The sequence below is a fragment of the Eubalaena glacialis genome, chromosome 2 (genome assembly GCF_028564815.1).
Source record: "Eubalaena glacialis isolate mEubGla1 chromosome 2, mEubGla1.1.hap2.+ XY, whole genome shotgun sequence".
Taxonomy (NCBI): Eukaryota; Metazoa; Chordata; class Mammalia; order Artiodactyla; family Balaenidae; genus Eubalaena; species Eubalaena glacialis.
In genome coordinates, this window is record NC_083717.1 from 44818574 (window position 1) to 44838566 (window position 19993).

The following is a 19993-nucleotide window of genomic DNA, read 5'->3' on the forward strand; positions in this document are numbered from 1 at the left end:
AAAGAATGTCCAGAACATTCCTTCCTAAATAATTTGCTCAGTTACCGACAAGAGGAACACGGCGGGTCAGGGGGGCGTCTGGGTCGGGGGGAGGAAAGCCTGGGCCGTCCTGACGGCAGGGCCTGGTGCCGTGACCCGCCTCACCACCCCCGGCCCCCCTCCCCGTACCTTGCTGGTGGCAGTGGCGGCTGAGCCGGGCAGCACCGGTGTGTTGGTGACCTGCACGTTTAGGTAATTATTGTCGATGAGCGGCCAGGCGCCCTGCACCTTGCAGGTCTGGAAACGGTCTGTGAAAGTCCGGAGGTGTGGGTCCCCGAAGAGGCCGCAGTGCGTGTAGTTGGGGGCGGCCGCGCGATTGTGGAAGCTCTTCTCGTAGTGGCAGATCTCGGGGCTGTCCGAGCGCTCCTGGCTGTCCCCCGGCGGCGGCGGCAGCGTGCGCAGGTGCGGCTGCGACGTGGGGCCATCCTTGGAGCAGTTGTGCTGGCTCATGAGGTCCTCGATGCCATGGACGGCAGAGTGGTAGGCCAGGTCGCCCCGGCAGGTGCGGGCCGTGCGCCGCGTGCACAGGGCGTAGGTGCGCAGCGCCGCGCAGAACTCGGGGGCGTCGTCCGGGGCCGGCGCGTGGCTGCCCGCCGTGGCGCTCCAGAACTCAGAGTTGCACTTGAGGATCTTGCACGAGGAGGTGGCTGCGGATACAGGAAGGGAGGCGCTGTCACGTTGGGAGTGGTGAGCCCAGGCCTCCTCCACCCCCATGGGCCAGGGCTGCGGGGCACGTGCAAGGGACAAAGGACGCCTCATCTCAGACGTTAGAAGAGTTCCTGCAGGCGCGGAACCTGCCTTTCCCACTTTCCCGATTCTTCTGCGCAGCCGTAATGACCCTGAGTGGCTAGGCCTGCGGACCTGCAGGCTGAAAGGCCTGGCGGAGGACTACCGGCACCCCCCCCAACCCCCCGCCGCAAGCTCTCCGCCCACCCTTGGGCCTTTGGCATCTGTTGACACTTTCACAACTACCGCCAAAAATTTTGGCACAGCAGCAGAAATCTGGCAGGGAATTAAGCCCCACTATTCAGTATGTGTTCTGATCTCTGCCACCGTGTGACTTTGTACAAATCACTTAACTTCTCTGTGCCTCATTTTACCTATCTAGAAAATGGGGTAGTATAGTATCTACCCTATGAGGTTGCTGAAAGTGTTAAAGGACTTATCCCAGCACCGGGCACAGAGCAGAAGCTCAATGAATGTTGGCTAGTGTGATTATTAGCCCTGGTCACAGAGGGCCTGGTTCTGTCACTTTGTCTGCAGATGAAGGACAGCTTCCTTCTTGGTCTCCATAGCTCCATCCCCCATTATCCTGCTCAGGAGAGCAAGCTGGGAGGCAACTGAGAGTGGTAACCTTGGATCTGCTCTAATTCATGCTTTTTTTTTTTTTTAAGGTCACTTACAAGCGTTGAGACCTTAGTGATAATTAGCTACAGATAATTATCATGCCTGAGAACTGTGACTTCAACACACCTGCATCTTGTACCTAGACACATGGAACCTGCCCTTTCCCGGCCTCCTGGATTCCTCTGCACGGCCCGTAGTGACCAGAAGTGGCAGCAGGAGGGACGTTTCTACACAGGCTGCCAGGTGCAAAGGGGCCAGCAGACCAGCTGCGAGGTCCAGCCTTTGGTGTCTCAGCCCAATCAACAGAGGGGAAGGAGGCGCTTGCTCCAGCCACTCCTGGCTGGGCCACTAATCTGGCTCTTAACCTTGGAAAAGTCAGTTTACTTCTCTGTTACTGGCTTTTTACCTATAAAATCAAGTTGTGCCTAAAAGCAGGGACAGAAATATATGAGGGCAGGCTAGCAAAAGAACCATCCAGGCGGCTGCCCTGTGTGGCCCTGGTCTGTGCTGCCAGGCCCCGTACCTGGACGCCTGGGCCACCTAGCTCATGGAGCTCTCCCACCTCTGCAGGTGCGGGCGCCGTTCTCCTGGAGCTGATGTGACTTGCCCCAAGTCACACATGTGGTAAACACGGTGCTCGTCCTAAAATTCAGGCTTTCCCCTAACTTGACCTGTATTTGTCACACCTCTGGTACAACAAGGTCATTTCAGGAGGTATCTGGGTGAGCATTTTTCTTTTCACTTGAAAAGTCACATATTTAAATATGTATTAGGAAAAATAAAACAGATTTGATAGAAGAGCTACAGATTTCCCATTTTAAGTTGAAGAAGCATGCTGACCTAAAGCAGATCCGGTAAATGATAGGTGGTGACCGCTGTAAAGAGGGGCCCGTCCGGGGAGACCCCCTGTGTGGTCGCCCTCCCACAGAGCCATGTTCCTGGCCCAGGTCTCCTTTGAAAGGCGGCTAGAAGATTCTCTGGCCCTGCCATCTTCATGATTTCCCAACCTGTAGAAGATGCCCAAGGGCCCAACCTCCCTGTGGGCTGCAAATGCTACTGTGGCCTGAGTGGGAGATGGTAAAGGGGGCCTCGAGGTGGGGGGGGGGGTGTGTGTGTGTGGAAAGGATGCCGTGGAGAACAAGCAGTGTGGAGGAACACAGGTCAGGAGAACTGACCGCTGCAGCTGCCAACCCTCCAACTCTGGTCTGCGGCCTCCCTGTAATGCCCACTCCAGTAGCCTCGGTGATTTCAGGTGAGCTGACCTGCCATTCTGCTTTCTCAGAATTCTGGAGATAAGCATCTCAGAGGAAACCACCCCAAAGGGACTCAGGCCTTGTCCCGAGTGGCAGCTACCTTGGCTCTGCCCACTGGCCCACCAGCCCTGGGTCCCCCTCTGGCCCTCACCATGCCCAAAGGACAGAAAAGACAGTGCCCGTCCCTTTCCAGCCAGACCACTGCAGCACACGCAGGGCTGTGCTGGCCTCAGCTCTCCACCAGAGCCAAGCTGGGGCAGCAGAGACTGAAGTCCCAGCTAACTGACTCTGTTCCAGGCTCAGTGGCCTGGGCCCTGCAGGCCTCACCTCATTCGGGCCCCGGGCAGCCTCATGGGTGGGCAGTACAGCATCCCCACCTCCCAGAGAGCAGAGCCAGGCTCAGTGAGGCTGACTTTCTTGCCCGAGGTTCCACTGTGAGGAGGAAGCAGGATGTGAATCCAGCCCCTCAGACCTGAGAGCCCAGGCCCTTGGCAGTGCCAAGACATCGGACAACCTTGGCACATTCATGATTCCCTCCACTGGCCGCTGGGTGGTTCAAGGGCACACTCCGCCACGGGTGGGCTTCAGCCTCTCCGAGGACCCCTCCTGCGACGCTGAGAGACCGCCACCCGCCAGGAGGCCCATGGTCCACACGCTCCGCGGCGTTGCCTCCACAGACTAGTTTCCAGGGCCTGTTTCTCAGGGTGCAGCCGGGGGTGGGCAGGGGCTCGAAGGCTGGGGTCGGGATGCTGCCCAGGGCAGGGCCAGCCTGCACACAGACAGCGTGGGACGCGTTGGGGGCGTCCCACTCCCGACGCCCGTCATGCGTGGCTCTATTCCCCCCAAACGGGCGACGGGGGGTCTGCTGTCTGCACAGCCTTGATACCTGGGCTCAGAGCAGTGTCTCAGCTACGGAGCTCGCTGGTGTGTCTGGAATCCGTGACCGAAATCCCACTCCGGTGCCCCCAGAGGGAGTCCCTGAAGTGCTCTGGGGTCATCGAGTGGAACCGTTCAGAGCCGCGCTCCTCGAATGTGCCCACCAACCACCGGGCTCTCCCTCCGCCGGGCCCAGCGGGCCTGAGGTCTGCTCGCTGTCAGGTGCTCTGGGGGTCATTTTCTCTTCAACAGCCAGTCACAGAGGGGCCAAGTTGCCAGCCCCCCCGCAGGTCTGGAATGTGTGAACGGGGCATCTTCTCGGGGGTGGGGGGCGGGGGCTGCAGGCAGAGGGAGCAGTGAGGAGACCGGCCTTCCGAGGAGCAAACCCAGCAGGGACCCAGCTGCCAACACTGAGCGGCCCGGGGCACTCAGGCTGTCAGCGCTCGGAGACAAGGCCTTTCATCTCTCCGTTCACCGTGGCTCCGCCCCTTGCTCCCCTCCGCCTCCTGAGCCACAGGTGGCAACCGGCCACCCCCAGAGGGCGCATGGCAGCTCCGCCCACCACCCGCAGGCGGGACAGGGGTTGCTCTCCCGCTGCCCTTGCACCCAGGGCCTCCCTCCGGCCTCCATCCCGGCGGGGCGGTGGCGGTAGAGGGGCTGAGCTTGAAGTCCTGCCAATCCCATTTCTCAACCCTCTGGAGAACATTCTCGGTGCGATCGCCCAGGGCTGGGCCAAAAGTGGGGAAGTCTGAAGGCGACGCTGGTCGCGTGGGATGGCGGGCAGAGTGTGCGCCGGAGGGAGGGTGTCTGGTCCAAAGTCCCACTCTGTCCCCTACGAGTAGTTTTGGGAATTGGACTTGACCTCAGTTTCCTTATCTGTGAAGTGGAGGTAACACCCACCTCAGAGGCTGCGGAGGATTGAGGAGATGTACTTGGCATGCCTGGGACCCAGTGGGCACTCAACAAATAAGGTCCCCGACAAAGGTCTCAGAGGGGGACAGATACAACCCCCCTGTGAGGTCAGAGGTTAAAAGTAACCAGGCAGGGGATGAAAGGGCATTGGATGAGAGCCGGCCCCTCCCTCTGCCTCTTCCCTAGTGAATCCCAGGGACTGCTCTCAGCCCTCCACCCTCCTCCTCAGGTTAGGGCCCTGGCTGGCGCTCTATCTGCCCTTCTGCCTTGACTCAGATCAGCTGGGTCTGGGCAGCTCTTCCTGCCCACTGCCCACTCACCCCCAAAGGCCCAGCCCCGCAGCCCACCTGGATCAGTCCAGGACCATGATGCCTGGGGCCACATTTCCCCCGATGTCCTGGGTTTCCCCAGCTGTCCCGAACCCTCGGGCCTTGCACATCTTCCTAAGGGTCTAAGAGGAACCCCAGGCGCTCTCATCATAAGGGAGAAGCTACAGATCAGGGTGGGGGAATGGCGTATAAGAGGCCACTGAGAGTAACGAGAGCTGGGACCAGAACTGGGCGAGATCCCCTCTGCCCTCTCTCCAGGTGGTAACGCAGCTCTCCCAGGCCCGTCTGCCATCATTTCCTGGGGGCCTCAGGGAAGGGTGCTGGGGATGTCAGGGCTGGACAGTCCCCACGGGTGGTGAGCCGAGGGCCCCTGACCCCCATGGAGTCATCCTGCCGCCCTGTGCTCCACTCCAGTAAATCATAGGCTGAAGGCTCCCCAACCCAGGTCAGGGACCTGAATGTAACCTGGCCCAGCATCAAAAGGAAAAGCTCTGGACTGTGGCGTCACCTGCCAAAGAGACCCCAGAGGGGCTGATTTTTATGTGCCGTATCTTAAAAAAAAAAAAAAAAGACCTGAATTCCAGGCAGTAAACCTTGGGCTTTTCTGATGTGAGTGTTCAAGGAAGGAAGGAAGGAGAGGAAAGTCTGAGAGTCTGAAACATCTTACTGCAATTCGTGTGAGTGGGAAGAGGAAGTGAGCTTTTCTGAGCGCGGCTTCCTTGGTGCTTTCAGTGCGACAGAAGGCGGCCGGTTGCCCTGTTCCTGCCTGGCTCCTGCAGACGGCCACCTCGCCACGGTGCCACAGCAGCCCATGTGCGCACAGCCAGGTGATTAAAGTTCTCCTGAGCTCTTATGTCCATCTCAGACGCTGTGTCCTCCGGCAGGGGGGGCTCTCAAGGGGCCCCTTCTGACCCTTGGTACCTGGAGCTCCACCTCAGACACCCAGGAAAATGCAAAGACCCTTGCACAGACTTTATGCTCCTCGGAAGTCTATTATGCATATTTTGATTTGACTCAAGCCTCTTGAGAGGTAGAACTTTTGGGATTAGCTACTAGGGAACAAACAGAGGAGAATCCAGAGGCTGCAAAGACAGTGGCCAGCCAGACTCACCACCAGGAAACCCGATTCCCTCCAGCGCCCCATGATACCAGACACTTGGCTCAAAAGGTGGGGTGCAGGCTGGGACCCTGGGCAACCACCGGACCCACTCGCTCCCAACTTGTGCAGTTAGGGCCAGGGCTCCCACTTCTCTGTGCAATTGACTTTGTTAAGATCACTTTATCTAATGCTCACTTGGCGACCAAACTCCATGTTGGCTTCCCAAGGCGCACCATGGAATTTTAGAACCTGGGGCCTGAGGGATGCCACAGGTCACCAGTTTGTACCTCCAGCCAGCCCCCATGGCAGGAAATCTGCCTGCAGCATCCCTGCCCGGTGGGTGTCCGGCTTCCACTGCCATTGGAACTCTGCTGGGCAGGGCTGGCCCCTCCTGCTCTGGACAGCTCCAGCTGTGGACCCACATCTGCCCCTCAGGGAGATCCGTGGGGCTTTGGCCCTTCTCTAGAGCCACATAGAAAAGGCTCAAATGTAACCCTGCAAATACTGGGGATGGCCCCTTGGCTTCCCTGTGTCACCTTCTTTGGTCTCACCCTCTGGCCACTCCTCTCTGTGGGCCTCACTGAACTGTCAAGCATCGACGCCCCAGCTAGGGTGCCACCTCCTGCCTGCAAATCCCCTGAGAATCCTCTGACTCCCACACTCTACGCTCAAAGCATCTGTGCTCCGGCACCCCACATTTGTAACCTTTCACTTCTGCAGGAGGTGGGCTCCAGACTGCCTTCCTCATGGTCTGAGATGAAGCAGAGAGAAATCACAGCCACACACGGCTTGCCTGACTTAATTCTCTTCCTTTAAATAGCAACCCAGCTCCTCTCGGAGCAGAAAGACGGGGGAGGGGGTGGGGGGCGGCAGCCAGGAGCTGGAAGCTGCAGCTGTACCAACCCAGGCAGGATGAAAATATTTATGCACCAGCGCAGCATTAGCAGCTTTCAGAGACCTCCTTTGAACTGTTAATCAAGCCCAATCTTTCAGAATAATAGCCTGATTATTACCGCCTTGTTTGCATAACAAAGAAGCCCAATAAAACTTATTTTGCTGAGCGCCACGGGGTGTGAAGGCTCGGCCCTGAGAAAGGAGTCTTAGGAATGCAGGAGCCGCTCCTCAGCCTGAACCCAGGAATAAAGACAATGCAATTTGCCACCAAGAAAGGCCCAATAGACCAATAAATTACCCTCGTGCAAAGGGATTAGATCAGGTTTCAGTTGCCGTGTAGGAGGGGTGGGGTGAGACGGGAAAGAGAAAAACCTGCCTCTTCTTAAAGGAGTATAAGGCTCGTTTGAAGGCAAACCCCACAGTCACGTTGGTTTTGCCCGACTCTGTGGTTTGCAGGGTAACTGCCTGGATTCATGGACTTGCTGAAGGTTCTGGACCCCACCAGGTGCCAGGCACGGTGCTTCCTGCCATTCCTGGAACAAGCCCCAGTTGGTTTCTGTGCTCAGGTGGAGTCAGCTACGCAGACCACCGGGATGCAGGGAAGAAGACACGGTTCATTTGAACACAGACTTAAGGATGGAGGCGTAGAGGGTTATCAGGGAAGCAGCCTTTCCACCAGGTCCTGAAGGGCAGTGGGATTTGACAGGTGATGCAGGGCAGAGGTCCAGAAGCCCAAGTGGCTCCAGAACAGCTGGGACTGGCCGGAGGCGAAATGCCAGATGGTTGAGAGTGTGGCCGGAAGTTTGGGGCCAGACATGAAAGCCCCGAGTGAAACCCGGCGATGAAGCAAATGTCGTTCAGCTTCAAACTGCTTTTCTCTGCTCTGTGTGGGGCTGGGATGCAGCAAACCCCATTTCCCTGTTCACCCAGCTCCCTGTTAGATTCTACCACCAGGGAGCCCTAGACGAGGCCCAGCCAGGTTAAGCTTAGTACCACCACCCAGCCCTGGCCCTTCTTCCCCTCCAGCCGCTGGTGGTGGTGCTGCGAAGCGGCCAGACCAGCCAGGCAGCGGCCCTCCTCAGAGCCTTGGGCCCCCAAGGTCCTCTTCCCTTTGTCCCTCCAACCCCAGGAGTGGAAGTCGCTTCCTGCAACTCTGTGTGTGCCTCCGTGGTCCCTTGTGGCCTTTTCCGTCCTCCCACGCCCATCTAGACACAATCCCCTATATTAGGTTCCCTCTGTGGCAACACCCCATGTGGTTTCTGTTTTCCTGACTGGACCCCGATACGCCAGCCTAAGGATTTCAGACCAGATCCCGCTGACCGTGGGGAGCCTGCTGGATAATTTTCAGTAAGTACATGGCATGATGAGAACACTATTTTAGGAAGTGGCATAACATTAAGAGGCGATGGCTTTAATTAGGATAGAAGCAGGCAGAGCAGAGGGAGAGCAGCTTCAAAGAGAATTCACTGCACAGCCTCTGTGGAAGGAGCAGCACAGAGGCCTGACCCACCCCCCCCCCCAGGTCACCTGTCCTCACTGCCCACCTGTCCCAGGCAGCGCCGATGCTGGGGCTCGCCTCTTAGCAACGAGTTGGGATGTGGGTCCCAAAAGAGGTGGGAAACGTGCTTGCGCCCAGTGGGAGACCCAGGCTGGGCACCGGCAGCAGAAACAGCGGACCACTCTCCACCCTCTCCTGTCCCTTAGCACCGAAGCTGGGAGGGGACAGTGGATGGATCTAGCGCCAGAATTTGGCAAGCTCTTGCCCGGGCAGTGTTCTGGAGTCTCTTTGCTTGAGAGATGCCTGTGGCTTCCGGGTTTGTGTCGCTCCACCCAGGTGTCTGGCGTCAGATACCGGGAGGAACACACCCAGGTGAGGGACTGGATTTTCCACCAGGTGCAGCAGACCCTACCTGACTTAACCCACAAGCAGCCAGAATCGATCAGCTTTCCTCAAAGGCATTCCTCCCAGTTCAGCCCAAGAATGTTCCAAGGAACCGACATAGCCCATGACTCCAAAGTGTCTCTCGCCCCTTGAGAGCGCTGGGAGTTTTCTCAGGGGCTTCCTCCGGGGACCTGCCTACCAGAGAAGAAAGCCTGGGGCAGGAGGAAGTTTCTCAGAGAATCTGCATTGGCTTAGGGAGTGGAGGAGGGGAGATGGGGGAGCAGTGGTTAACTCACTGCTAAGTGTGGGCAGAGGTGGCCGAGTGCCACTCACCAAGCTGAGGCAGGAGGCGCTGTCCCCTCGTCACACCCAGCCAGGCTGCTCTGTCCCAGCCTCCACACGTGCCAAGTCGCTGCAAGAAACCACGCCGAGTGCCAAGGAAAAGGGCACACCTCAGCTTTCCCAACTGGACACCCTCCCCCAGCTCCCACTGGGGCCACACGGAACCAGATCAACAGCCGAGAGAATGTTAAAAAGCACATGTGCTCACCCTCGGGTCCAAGGCCGCAAGCAGCCCTGTCAGTCAGGCAGCTGAGGGCTCCTCTGGGTTAGAGGGGCCCATGGCAGGCAGGGGCCGGGCACAGGATTCCATGCCAAGACCACCCTGCCTTAGGGCAGAGAACTAAGCGACTCTGGGTTCCACAAGGAGGATGGTATGGGCAAAGACATCACTTTTCAGGTATAAATGAAGCTTGTAGGCGAGCAGTTGGGCTTCCTACTTTGAGGCATAACCCCTTTTCCTGAGTCTAAGACTGGCTCTAGAGGTGATAATTTTCCATTCTGGTTCTGCCTCTAGTAACCCTGGGCGCATCTGCTTGGCTGCTCCGGGTCAAAATTCATTTCAAGTGGCTTTTCTCCCCCACTTCCATCTGCAGGCAGGCCTTCCTCTACCTTCCTCATGCACTGGGAGGGCACACGCCTGGCTGGTGCACACACGAGTGTGAGCCCGTGTTCATGGAACATTCCTTAGCGTGGGGAGCAATAATGGGCTCCTTTCTGCAGGGACTTGGGCACAGAGGGATCACTTTAATAGGCGTCTCGGTATTCTGACTGCCCAGGTGAAGTGGTGAGTGATATGAATAAATAAGCAAAACCCAAAAGACACAAATCTGACTTGGGAAAATTTGCACCATGATAGCTCTGCCAAAGTTGTTTTCCCAACCTACGGCTGGGTGGCATGTGCTTTGGAATGCTAAGCCAGGGATGGAGAGGGAGCAGAGAGGGCCTTTGGGAAGAGGCAACAATGTGAGATCCATGGAAGAGTGTGGTCACTCTTCATTATGCTGTCTAATCATATCTCCAAAGTTTCTTATTCTTTTTCCCCCACCTTAAAGCCTTATATGCTACATAGCTCAAAGTCTAAAATGCTACGTAGCACGTTTAACGAGTGTGTTTACCCAAAATCTGGTATATGGAAAAGGGCAGGGGTCTGGGCTCTACTCCTGGCTCTGCCACTAAGCTGTGTGACGTCAGGCAACCTCTCTGACCCTCTGTTTCCTCATCGATACAGTGGGAATGATGCTCACGGGGGAGGGGTGACCATCTCATGAGGTGACATATTTCAAGTATTTAGCAGAGTGCCTGGTATACGTGGCCACTCAGTAAACGGAAGAGCTTTAAAAACTGTTGTTCTCCTTCAAATGATCATATTTTGGAGAAAACAATATGAAGGTATTATGTCTTGAAGGTTATTCATGAATGTTAATTAGTGATGGTAGTCTGTGGGAGATTGGAATTTGGGTTATTTTCATTTTCTTATTTATCCTTTTCGGTCTTTAGATTTAAAAATGAGTATTGTCTTTATAATCAGAAACAAATTTTTTGAAAAAAAGATTGGGGTATCTGGACACCCCCCCTCCACACCCCCCAAACCCTGTGGTCTCTGCCTGTTGAGCAGAAAACAAACAGAGACACAAAAAACCCAAGGGTCCTGTAGTTTCCAGGATCGTGCCAGGTGTGTTTGGGGTGCAGAGCAAGAAGGGTATAAAGAAACAGGAAATGGGGTTCCTGCCCTTATGAACAGCTCCAGTGATTTAGAAGATGATTAAAAACCCAAGACCCGGGGCTTCCCTGGTGGCGCAGTGGTTGGGAATCCGCCTGCCAATGCAGGCGACACGGGTTCGAGCCCTGGTTCGGGAGGATCCCACACGCTGCGGGGCAGTTGGACCCATGCGCCACGACTGCTGAGCCTGCGCTCTAGAGCCCGCGCACCTAGAGCCGGTGCTCCAAGATGAGAGAGGCCACCGCAATGAGAGGCCCGTGCACGGCAATGAAGAGTAGCCCCCGCTCACCGCAACTAAAAAGAAAGCCCACGCGCAGCAACGAGGACCCAACGCAGCCAAAAATAAAAATAAATAAAAATTAAAAATGAATGTCATTCTTTAACACATTATCTGTGAATAAAGTTTAAAAAAAAACCCAAAAAACCCAAGACCCAGGAAGCAAGAAGGCCAAGAGGAAGCACAGGCGTCAGCAGCCAAGGTGACAGGTACCCAGGTCACTGGAGGGACGGCACTGGACCCCAACAGATGGCACTGGCCTTGGGCTTTAATCTAGTGGGCATTCCCATTCCAAACTGGGCAGGGGCATCAGCAAGGCCTGGGGGCTGCCCACCGTTAAGGTGTGGTGGGTGGTGACAGAGTATGGGGAGACCAGGAGGGACCCGGAGCCTGGGGACATGCCAGGGAATGAGGCCATGGGAATGAGGCCGGGGATGAGTGTGGGACCAGATGCCAGAGGGTCCTCCCTTCTGGATGCTCCAAAGAGGGCCACAGGGAGCTTAGAGTGCCTGAGCAGGAGTTTTAGAGCGATTCATTTGGCAACTTGGAGCGTGCGGGTGGGGCACCTGGGAGGCAGGTCCAAGCTCAGCTGCTTGCAGGTGACAACGGGAACAGGCAGGAAAGGGCGGAGGAAGGAGGCCCAGCGCCAGGTGAACGGACAGAAGGGAGAGGCCACTTCACACCCAGGACTTAACGGTTCTGGGCAGAGGGGTCTAACAGACACAGGCCAGGCACTAGTCCAGGGGACAGGAGGAGAGTCTAGGGAGACCCACCATCTTGGTGTGCCCAGGACTCATAGGGCTTCTAAAAACACGGGACTCTCAATTTTAAAACAGTGGAAAGTCTTGGGTCCACTGAGATGCGTTGGTTACCCTAGAAGATACAGTGCCTTCAATTTTAGGCAGGTTGAGTGTAGCCAGGCATTACAATGGCATGGCATCCCCAATCACTCAACCAAACATAAATTGGGGTTCTCTGCCCACTTCTGCTGAGGGCCTTGCACATTGCACCCGAGAGGGAAATTTTAGCAGGAACCATATGACCTCCAACATGTAAAGTGGTCCCCACGCGATCCTTTCACCTCCACAGAGACCCGGCACCCCAGTTCCCCATCTCATGGAGCAACCTTATCTGAGCCCATGGATCACCTCTCCCCAGTTGTCCTTTGGGCACTGGGGTGATTGCTAGCCAATTCCCCCAACCTTGCAGAGGTTTCCCTTCTTAAACCAGAAGACCATAGATCCTCTCCTTACTCTCCAACTCATCCTCAGGGCCAAAGGGGCCAACCATCTGCAGGATTTTACATCCCGCCCTCCCTGGGAGCCAGGGCTCTGCCCTGCAGGCCCCTTGGTGTGGCACACACCAGCCTACTGGCTGGCGCTGCTGCCATCTGGCTTTTGCAATGGGACTCGTTTCAGTCTTTCCCTCTGGGACACAAAGTCCTACTGGGAGGTCAATAACATGGTAAGTAGGTTGACTTGCTTGTACATTTTTGAAGAGCAGCTCTGAGATAAATATTCTCATCTCTACAGTGACACAGATGTACTTGGATACTGCAGAGGACTTGGGTCTCTGCAAGCCTTAGTTTCCCCACTGAGGACTAATCTTTCTAAAACGGCTGTGGTTTAAAAGGAAGGGGAAAGAAAAATAAAGAAAGGCCCAGGGCAATAATTTTTAGAACAGTGGTCCTCACACTTGAGGTGCATCAGAACCCTCCGGAAGGCCTGTTACAGTACAGACTGCGCATCCCACCCCCAGAACATCAGCTTCAGTAGGTTTCTAACAAGTTCCTGGGGCGGGGGGAGGGAGAGGGTTGATGTTGCTGGTCCAAGGACCACATTTTGAGAACCACCAAGCTGGAGTATAGCATCCGTATGCAGCCAATGGGAAGCACGCCAGCGTGTCTACAACATATGACTTTGACAGGTTCCTCTCAGAAATCTGTTTTATTAAGCCAGGGTGGTTTCAAAGTTCAAAAAAGTATCTATTAATTGTGTTTTGAAGCAGACACTATTAGTGAAAGACTCTTCTAAGAAGCCTTTCTTGGCCTCCTGCCACCCACCCCCTTCCCAGCTAGACCACAGCAGTGGCCACTCTGTCCATCTGCTGAAGGCACAGCATGGTCCATGCAGACACCCTGATAGCCCAAGGGACACCCAAGGGCCGCTGTCCTTCCACCAGGACTGAAGGCGGACGTCAGCCTTGCTCAGATGAGGGCCCCGAATGCTGTCCCTGTGTCAGGACCACAGGAGGTGTGCCACGCACGCTGAGTACATGTAAACACTCTCAAAAGACACAAACCCTCTCAGTCTAGCAGAGGTTAAGGCATCTTTCTCCACATAACTATGTCCAATTTAATTTGCACTCCTATGGGTTTACTCCTGGAAGCCATTCAAGTCGACTAGCACCGAACAAGCCTATGCTTTCACAAGGCTGCTCCAGCCAGATTCCACCTGTCTTTAGAGGGAGGGGCTGGCACACAGGGCCCCTGACTGTCTCCAGTGCTTTCTTTTTTTTTCTCTCTAATGCCCACCCAGCTCCCCACCAGACCTGCAGGTTCTCTGACTTTATCCCCAAGCAGCCCCTCTGCCAACAGTCCACCTCTTTGTGGTGGAAATGACCCATTTCATCTCTTAAGAAACTGTCTTCTTGACCCAGGTTTCTGGAGCACACGCGTTTTCAGAGCCCCCAGTGTATTTCATGCGGGCATACTGGAAGCTCAGTTTTCAGCAAGGTGGGCAATTTTGACTAAATGCGGCTGTCAAGGCCTCAAATTAGAAGAAACATTAGCCAGTTGGCATGACAGTGCAACAGCTATCTGCTTTATCTGCCAGGTTTTAGTTAACAGCCTTGAAGCCAAAAAGAAATGGGCTTCCTGGAAACAAGTGATGGAATTCGGGCTGTGAATTATATAACCCACCAGCTTTCCTCAGACTATGGGGGAGACTTTTAAAATAAAGTTTTTAAGATGGAGAAATGAAAACAGCAAAACTCCACCACCCAGCCCTGACAGCTCCCTCTTACCTCTGAGTACCTCCTGCCAGCCCTTCCCTTCCTCTCCCTCCAGCCCAATAAGTTAACAAGTGCTGCCGCTTTAAGAGTGGGAAGGTGTTGTTTTAAGGGCCTCTAAGCCCCCCTTCTCAAATTCAGCTCCAAGCTGAGATCACATCCCCCACGGCAGCTAAGGGACAAAAGCCATTTATCAACCCATCTGATAAAACTTCCAATGGGCTGGATCTTTATCTGGACCAAACCGAGATGCACACACATTGCACACTTCTGCATCTCTAAAAGGGGGATTTCTTTTTTTTAAGAAGAGGATCATTTCAAATTTTATTTTCTTAGTTCTTGGGAGGGAACCAAATCAGCCTTTGAGCCAGAACCTTCTATAGGTGGGGAAACTGCCTTAAAAAAAAAAAGGGGGGAGGGAAAGTAGGACTCCCTGCTGCTTGACCCTCTATGGAGGTTGTAATATTCTGCGGCGAGGGTGCACGGGGTCTAAGGGCTCTTTAAGGCATTGACACCCCCCCATCTTGTCTTCAGCCGGGGCCTCCCCAGTGGAATCCAGGGCTGTGAGCAGGTTGCGACGCTCCGGGGACGCCCTTGGGGCGCGCGGGGCCGGGTGGGTTTTGAGGGGCCCCGGAGCAGGGCTGGGGCGGGAAAGTAAAAGGATTCCTCCTCCCTTACCACTGCCTGCATGTCCTCCCACCGGGAGCCCCAACTTACAGCCAGGCCGAGTCCGGACTGCCCAGTTCTGCCAGTTCCTGAAACCCAGTTGGCTGAGGAGCAAAACAAAACAACCCAATCCCGGTCTAACTCAAGTCCTTTCTTGCAGAGCTCGGTAGAGCGCTGCGGCTGCGGATCCGTTCCGCCTGCGGAGCGAAACAGGCTCTCATTTTTGCAAAAAGACACCTCGGCATCGCGCAGCACAATGGAAACAGCCGGGAAATCCCGCCTTGCATCGGGGACCATTTGACCCATGACGCTGGGTTTATTTGTATTTTTAACAAGGGGAAAATGGGTACGAAGGGTTTACCTGGCATTTCCAGGCTGTGAGTAGCATATGGCAAAAATGGAATAAACTTTCTTGAAACATTATAAAGAAAACAGACCCAGGATTTAAGTTTCGTGCCTTCCCCCTCCCCCTCCGAAAGGGGAAAAGAAAAAAAAAAAAGTAAAGAAACTGGAGCGTTTGGGAAGGAACAAATGCTTCTCTGTGGAGTTGGTCTCCCTTCCCCCAACAAAAACAAGAGGTCCGGGCTCGGAGGAATTTGAAAGCAGCGATCTGCCAAAAACATTGTGAAAAACTATGGGGGATTCATTGGAAACAGATGGCCTTTTTCAGCTTTAATTCTGAAATTCTCTCCCTTTCTGACACAATAAAAACAAACAGGGGGCGACGCGGAATGTTATCAAACAGGAATTAGGGCCCTTCGAAGTCCGTGGGCTTCCCCGCGTGGGCGAGCGCGGGGAGGCGGAACGGGGTCCCGCGGGAGGGGGCGGTCCGGGTCAGGCCTGGGACCTCAGGGGCGCCCCCGGCTCCACCCCTGGGCACCCGGCAGGTTTGCAAACTGCTGGGCAAGGAGCTGGAGAAAGTGCCCCCTGCTCCGAGTCCGTGCCGCCCTTTCTCCCCCCTCTCGGGGGCCCCTAAGAGGCGCGTCCCGGTACCCCCTTTTTCTCGGAAGTTGGGAGACGTCCCCGGCGCCTGCGACCTCCCCGCCTGGCTCTTTTTCATTATAGCCTGGGAGGGGTCCCCCAGGTCCCCACGGGCGCATCCATCGCGCCTTCGGCGGGACGCGGGAGAAACAAAGACGCGTGGAAATGGGAGGCGGGGGGCCGGCGAACTTGAGCTCCGACTCGCTGACCTGTGGCCCGGCGCTGCGAGGAGACCCGGGGAGCGGGCCCCGCGTGCCCGGCCGGCTGTCCCCGGGCCGGGGGCAGTGCCTTACCTGCGGGGAAGCTGCAGAGAAGGAAGGCGAAGGTCGGCCAGAATCCCAGGGCTGAAGGTCCTGCCCCTCTCCCCATACCCATCCATCCAGCTCGGCCTGTTAGCACTAGCCTCTCCCTGGAAGAAGAGTTCAGAAGAAAAGAAGAAAATAAATCACGCTGCGGAGAAAGGGCAGCCTCGCTCCGCCGGCGGGAGCAGCGAGCCGGGAGGCTCGGTCCACCTCGACCGCGGGCGCCCGGCGCGCCCCCCCTCCCCGCGCGCCCCTCCCTCGCCATCCATCACCCAGTTCGCCTCCAATGTCGGCGCGGCCCCGCTGCCCCAGCCGCCTCGCGTTCCGCCCCCTCGCGGTCGGGTTTCAGCGCGGCCCGCTGGGGGTTGGGGGAGAAGAGCTGGGCGGGGACCGAGGCGGCCGGGCTGCGGCGCTGGCCGCGGGGACCTGGGGAACCCAGGGCTGGAGGACGGTGGGCGCGCCCCGGCTCCCCGAACCCCGCGGCTTTCCACGCAGAAAAGGCCCAAATCCCCCGGGACAGCCAAGGCCGGCAGCATGCAAGGACGGCCGCGCCCCTCCCCCCATCTTCCCTATACGTATCCAACCCAAGTAGAAACTGAGCTTGGAGAAAAACCCTAGGAACCCTTTACAACTAGACTGCTGTCCCGAAGACTCCACCGACACCCCGACTCACTGCTCTCACTCAGATGTGTCCCCAGTGCAGGAGGCTGAAAAATCCGCTTCCAAGTTGTCCGAGGTTGGGCGGGATGGCCCAATGGATGTCAGCCACTAAAGCACCTCGAGGCTCCCTCCCTACCTCCCCCCCCCTCCCTTGGCCCCGGGCCACCAACCCCGCCTGGGCTCGGCCACCTCCAGCATCCCCTCCAGGCACCTCGCTGCTGCCCCAGGACTCGTACTGGCCGCGCTCCGGAGTCGGGGGCCTGCGAGCCTGACGGAGGCGGCAGGACAGCTGCCACCCCAGGAGGTGCGGATGCAGCGGGCCCCGCGGTGCGCAGAGCCTGGACGCTCGGCGCTGCCAGGGCAAGGCCACCAAGGCCGCTCTTGGGAGAGCATCAGGGTGGTGACTTCCTTTAACTTGGTCACTTATTTTTCCAGGAGCAAAATGTCTCCTCCCCAAGATTCCCTAGGCACCGCAGCTCTCCTGCCGCTGTTGGGATATTTAAGACTGGCCACTTCCCCTGAGAAGCATCTTTTGGATGGAACACAAATACGCCAGAGCAAGTGTTTTTAGTCAAACCAATTGCTCCTTTGGCCCCTCTCACCTCACTTCCAAGCCTACTCATCTGGTTCTTTGGAAAAAATTCTGAGGTTTTATCCAATTTAGATGTTTCTCTTAAGCACTATGGCAGTCCTCACTTGCTGAAGGCCACAGAGGCTGAAGGGCTGCATCTGCATTTAGGATTCTGCCTGCTGGGAGGGGAGTGAGGCTCTGAAGGAGAAAGGTTTGGGCTAGGGGAAGAGGACCCTAGGTCTGTAGATGGAACCCAAAGCAGTAATGCTTCTGAATCTGGCTTCTACAAAACAAGTATGAAAGGGGACTAATGCCTCAAGCACCGTACCATGGGGCAAAAACAAGCTGTTGTTTCCTTAGGGCAAAATGCCGTGATGGCTACTGCTGGCTTTACAGTTAGGGGTGCCACCGTATTTCCCTCAAAAATGTGGGTCTCAGTCCAACAGGCTCTGTCTAATTATCATTCCCCCAAACCGGGAATCATTTTAAGCCCCCGTTGGCAAAATGCTACAGGTTTGTCCAGTGAAAGGCCACCACCTCAAAATCCAGGTCGCGATTCGCATTCCTCTCAGGCTTGGCCCATCCGGGAGCCAGATCCACAATTTATTCTCTAGAATCACAGGACAGCCCTGGCACACTGAGGCAGGCACAGAGCCAGACTGCACACAGGCACCTTTGAGGTCCACCAATTAACACCCTTTGCTAGATCCTGCCTTTACACAAGTTAGTTCTAAAGCTTCTCGCTAATGAGAGAGAAAGGATCCATTAGCATTCCCAGCAGCCCCGACTGTAAATTCACCACCACCACAGCTGCAGCATCTCTGGGTTGTAGAATGTGGCTTAGGATCCAGCAGAGAGGCCGTGCAGGCTTCAGAAGGCCTGGAAGCAGGCCCTCCCGGCACTGTCCTTGCCCAAGAGTGTGGACCTTTGGCTGCAGCCTCTACACCTCAGTTTCTTCGTCTGTAAGGGGCAGGCTGATAATACTGTCACCCCAAGACTGCAACTGAATACAAGCATCCCTTGGAGATATTGAGGGTTCCGTTCCAGGCTACTGCAATAAAGCAACTAATGCAATAAGCAAGTCCCACAAATATTTTTTGCTTCCCAGTGCATATCAAAGTTATGTTTACACTATACTGTAGTCTGCTAAGTGTGCAATAACATTATGTCTAAAAAAAAGTATACATACCTTAATTTAAAAATACTTTATTGCTAAAAAATGCTAACCATCATCTGAGCCTTCAGCGAGTCGGAATCATTTTGCAAGAGTAACATCAAAGATCACTGATCACATAACAGACAGAACAATAAAGAAAAAGTTTGAAATATTGAGAGAATTACCCAAATGTGACAAAGACACAAAGTGAGCCAATGCCGTTGGGAAAATGGCATGGATAAACTTACTGGATACAGGGTTGCCACAGACCTTCAATAAAAAAAAAAAAAAAAAAAAAGCAATATCTACGAAGCACAATAAAACGAGGTGTGCCTCCACAATCTGGGAGGGGCACTGGGCCATGGGAGCTCCCCAGCCTTGCGGCCAGGGGACTGGCTGTCATTTTGGGAGGAGATCCAATTCCTACGGCATAAGCAAATCATTTGGGAAAGGGACGAAAAGGGCTTCCTTCTCAGAGGAGAAATGTGTGAGGCTGAATTTGGACATCACCAAAGTAGAGATTTGGCTTTTCCAGTTTAGACTATGAAGAGAAATCCAGCCACAAATAGAGCAATATGAGGTTGTGTTGACCTTGAGGAATCTGTCTATACAGGCCAAACCAACCAGCTTATTGACAAGTCCCCAAATCTTTGCAAAAATGAGAAATTCTTGAAATGTTGGGTTTTGGAACTCAGCACTCTATTTGCCATAGAAACTCCCTTAACTCAAAGTGTAGTTGACTTCAGACTGACAGCTCTCATTATAGAGTCTCACCACTTATGCGTTTTCCCCTGGGTGCAGCCTGAGCGGAGGGGCAGAGACCTTTTCATGCTCTTGTTCCCTTTCCGCCAGTCTTGGCTGTGGAGGCCCCACCACTGAACCCTCGCCCCCCTCATCTCTCCCTCTCCATTTTCGGGGGGTGGGGTTGTGTTATGAAGGGGCAGGGAGCTTCTGAAAGGCGAGGTCTACATAAGGTTGAAGCCCTCCCAGGGGCAGGGGTGGGGAAGGAGTCTGGCTTCCCCTGCCTCTGGGTATGAACAGGGTGTTCTCAAATCCAGGGCCTGAGTCATCAGTCAATAAATCCATATTTAGGACTAGTACATGCTAGCCCCTGGGGTATAAAGAAATCAATAAGACGACTCCTATCTTTGAACTGCTAGTAGAAACAGAAATTAGAGGAAGGTGAGGGGTAAAACAGAGGTGAGGAGTGAACAACTAACTACCTGGGGAGGGCTTTACCAAAAGGGTGGTGTATCTTGCGAGGTGTCTTCAAGGATTCATTTTCAGTAAGAATGATAGTAATAATGGCTCATGTTTCAATGGGCTCTTACATTATGTCAGGTGCTGGCTAAGTGCTTTACATTTCTAGACACTTTAAGCTAAGGTAGGTTCTATTACTATCCCCATTTTGCAGATGAGGAACCTGAGGCTGAGTGAGCTTAAGTACTCACCCAATTACCAGCTAATAAACCGCAGAGCCAAGCACACCGAACCCCACCCCTGACGTGCTGTATGTGCCTTTCATTCCAATGGTGCAAGTCCACACTGGGCTTAAAGTCAAGACAGATAACTTAACAATCACTTTCAATAAGGCATAACACAGACGCTGACGGGGAGGCACAGAACATGGGCGCCAGTGGCCTCCAGCCCAGCCTGGGGTACAGCATGGGAAGGGAAG

The 19993-nt window shown here is 55.0% G+C and overlaps 1 protein-coding gene across 1 annotated transcript in view; it reads right to left on the reverse strand.

Moving 5' to 3' along the window:
• Window positions 1–19993, reverse strand: part of RGMA (repulsive guidance molecule BMP co-receptor a) — a 44245-nt gene that overhangs the window by 9759 nt on the left and 14493 nt on the right. The window contains exons 2-3 of the mRNA XM_061181796.1: window positions 15920–16035; window positions 169–686 (exon numbers count right to left, since the gene is read on the reverse strand). Of these exons, the coding sequence (XP_061037779.1) occupies window positions 169–686; window positions 15920–16035 (634 nt within the window). The remainder of the gene's footprint in view (window positions 1–168; window positions 687–15919; window positions 16036–19993) is intronic.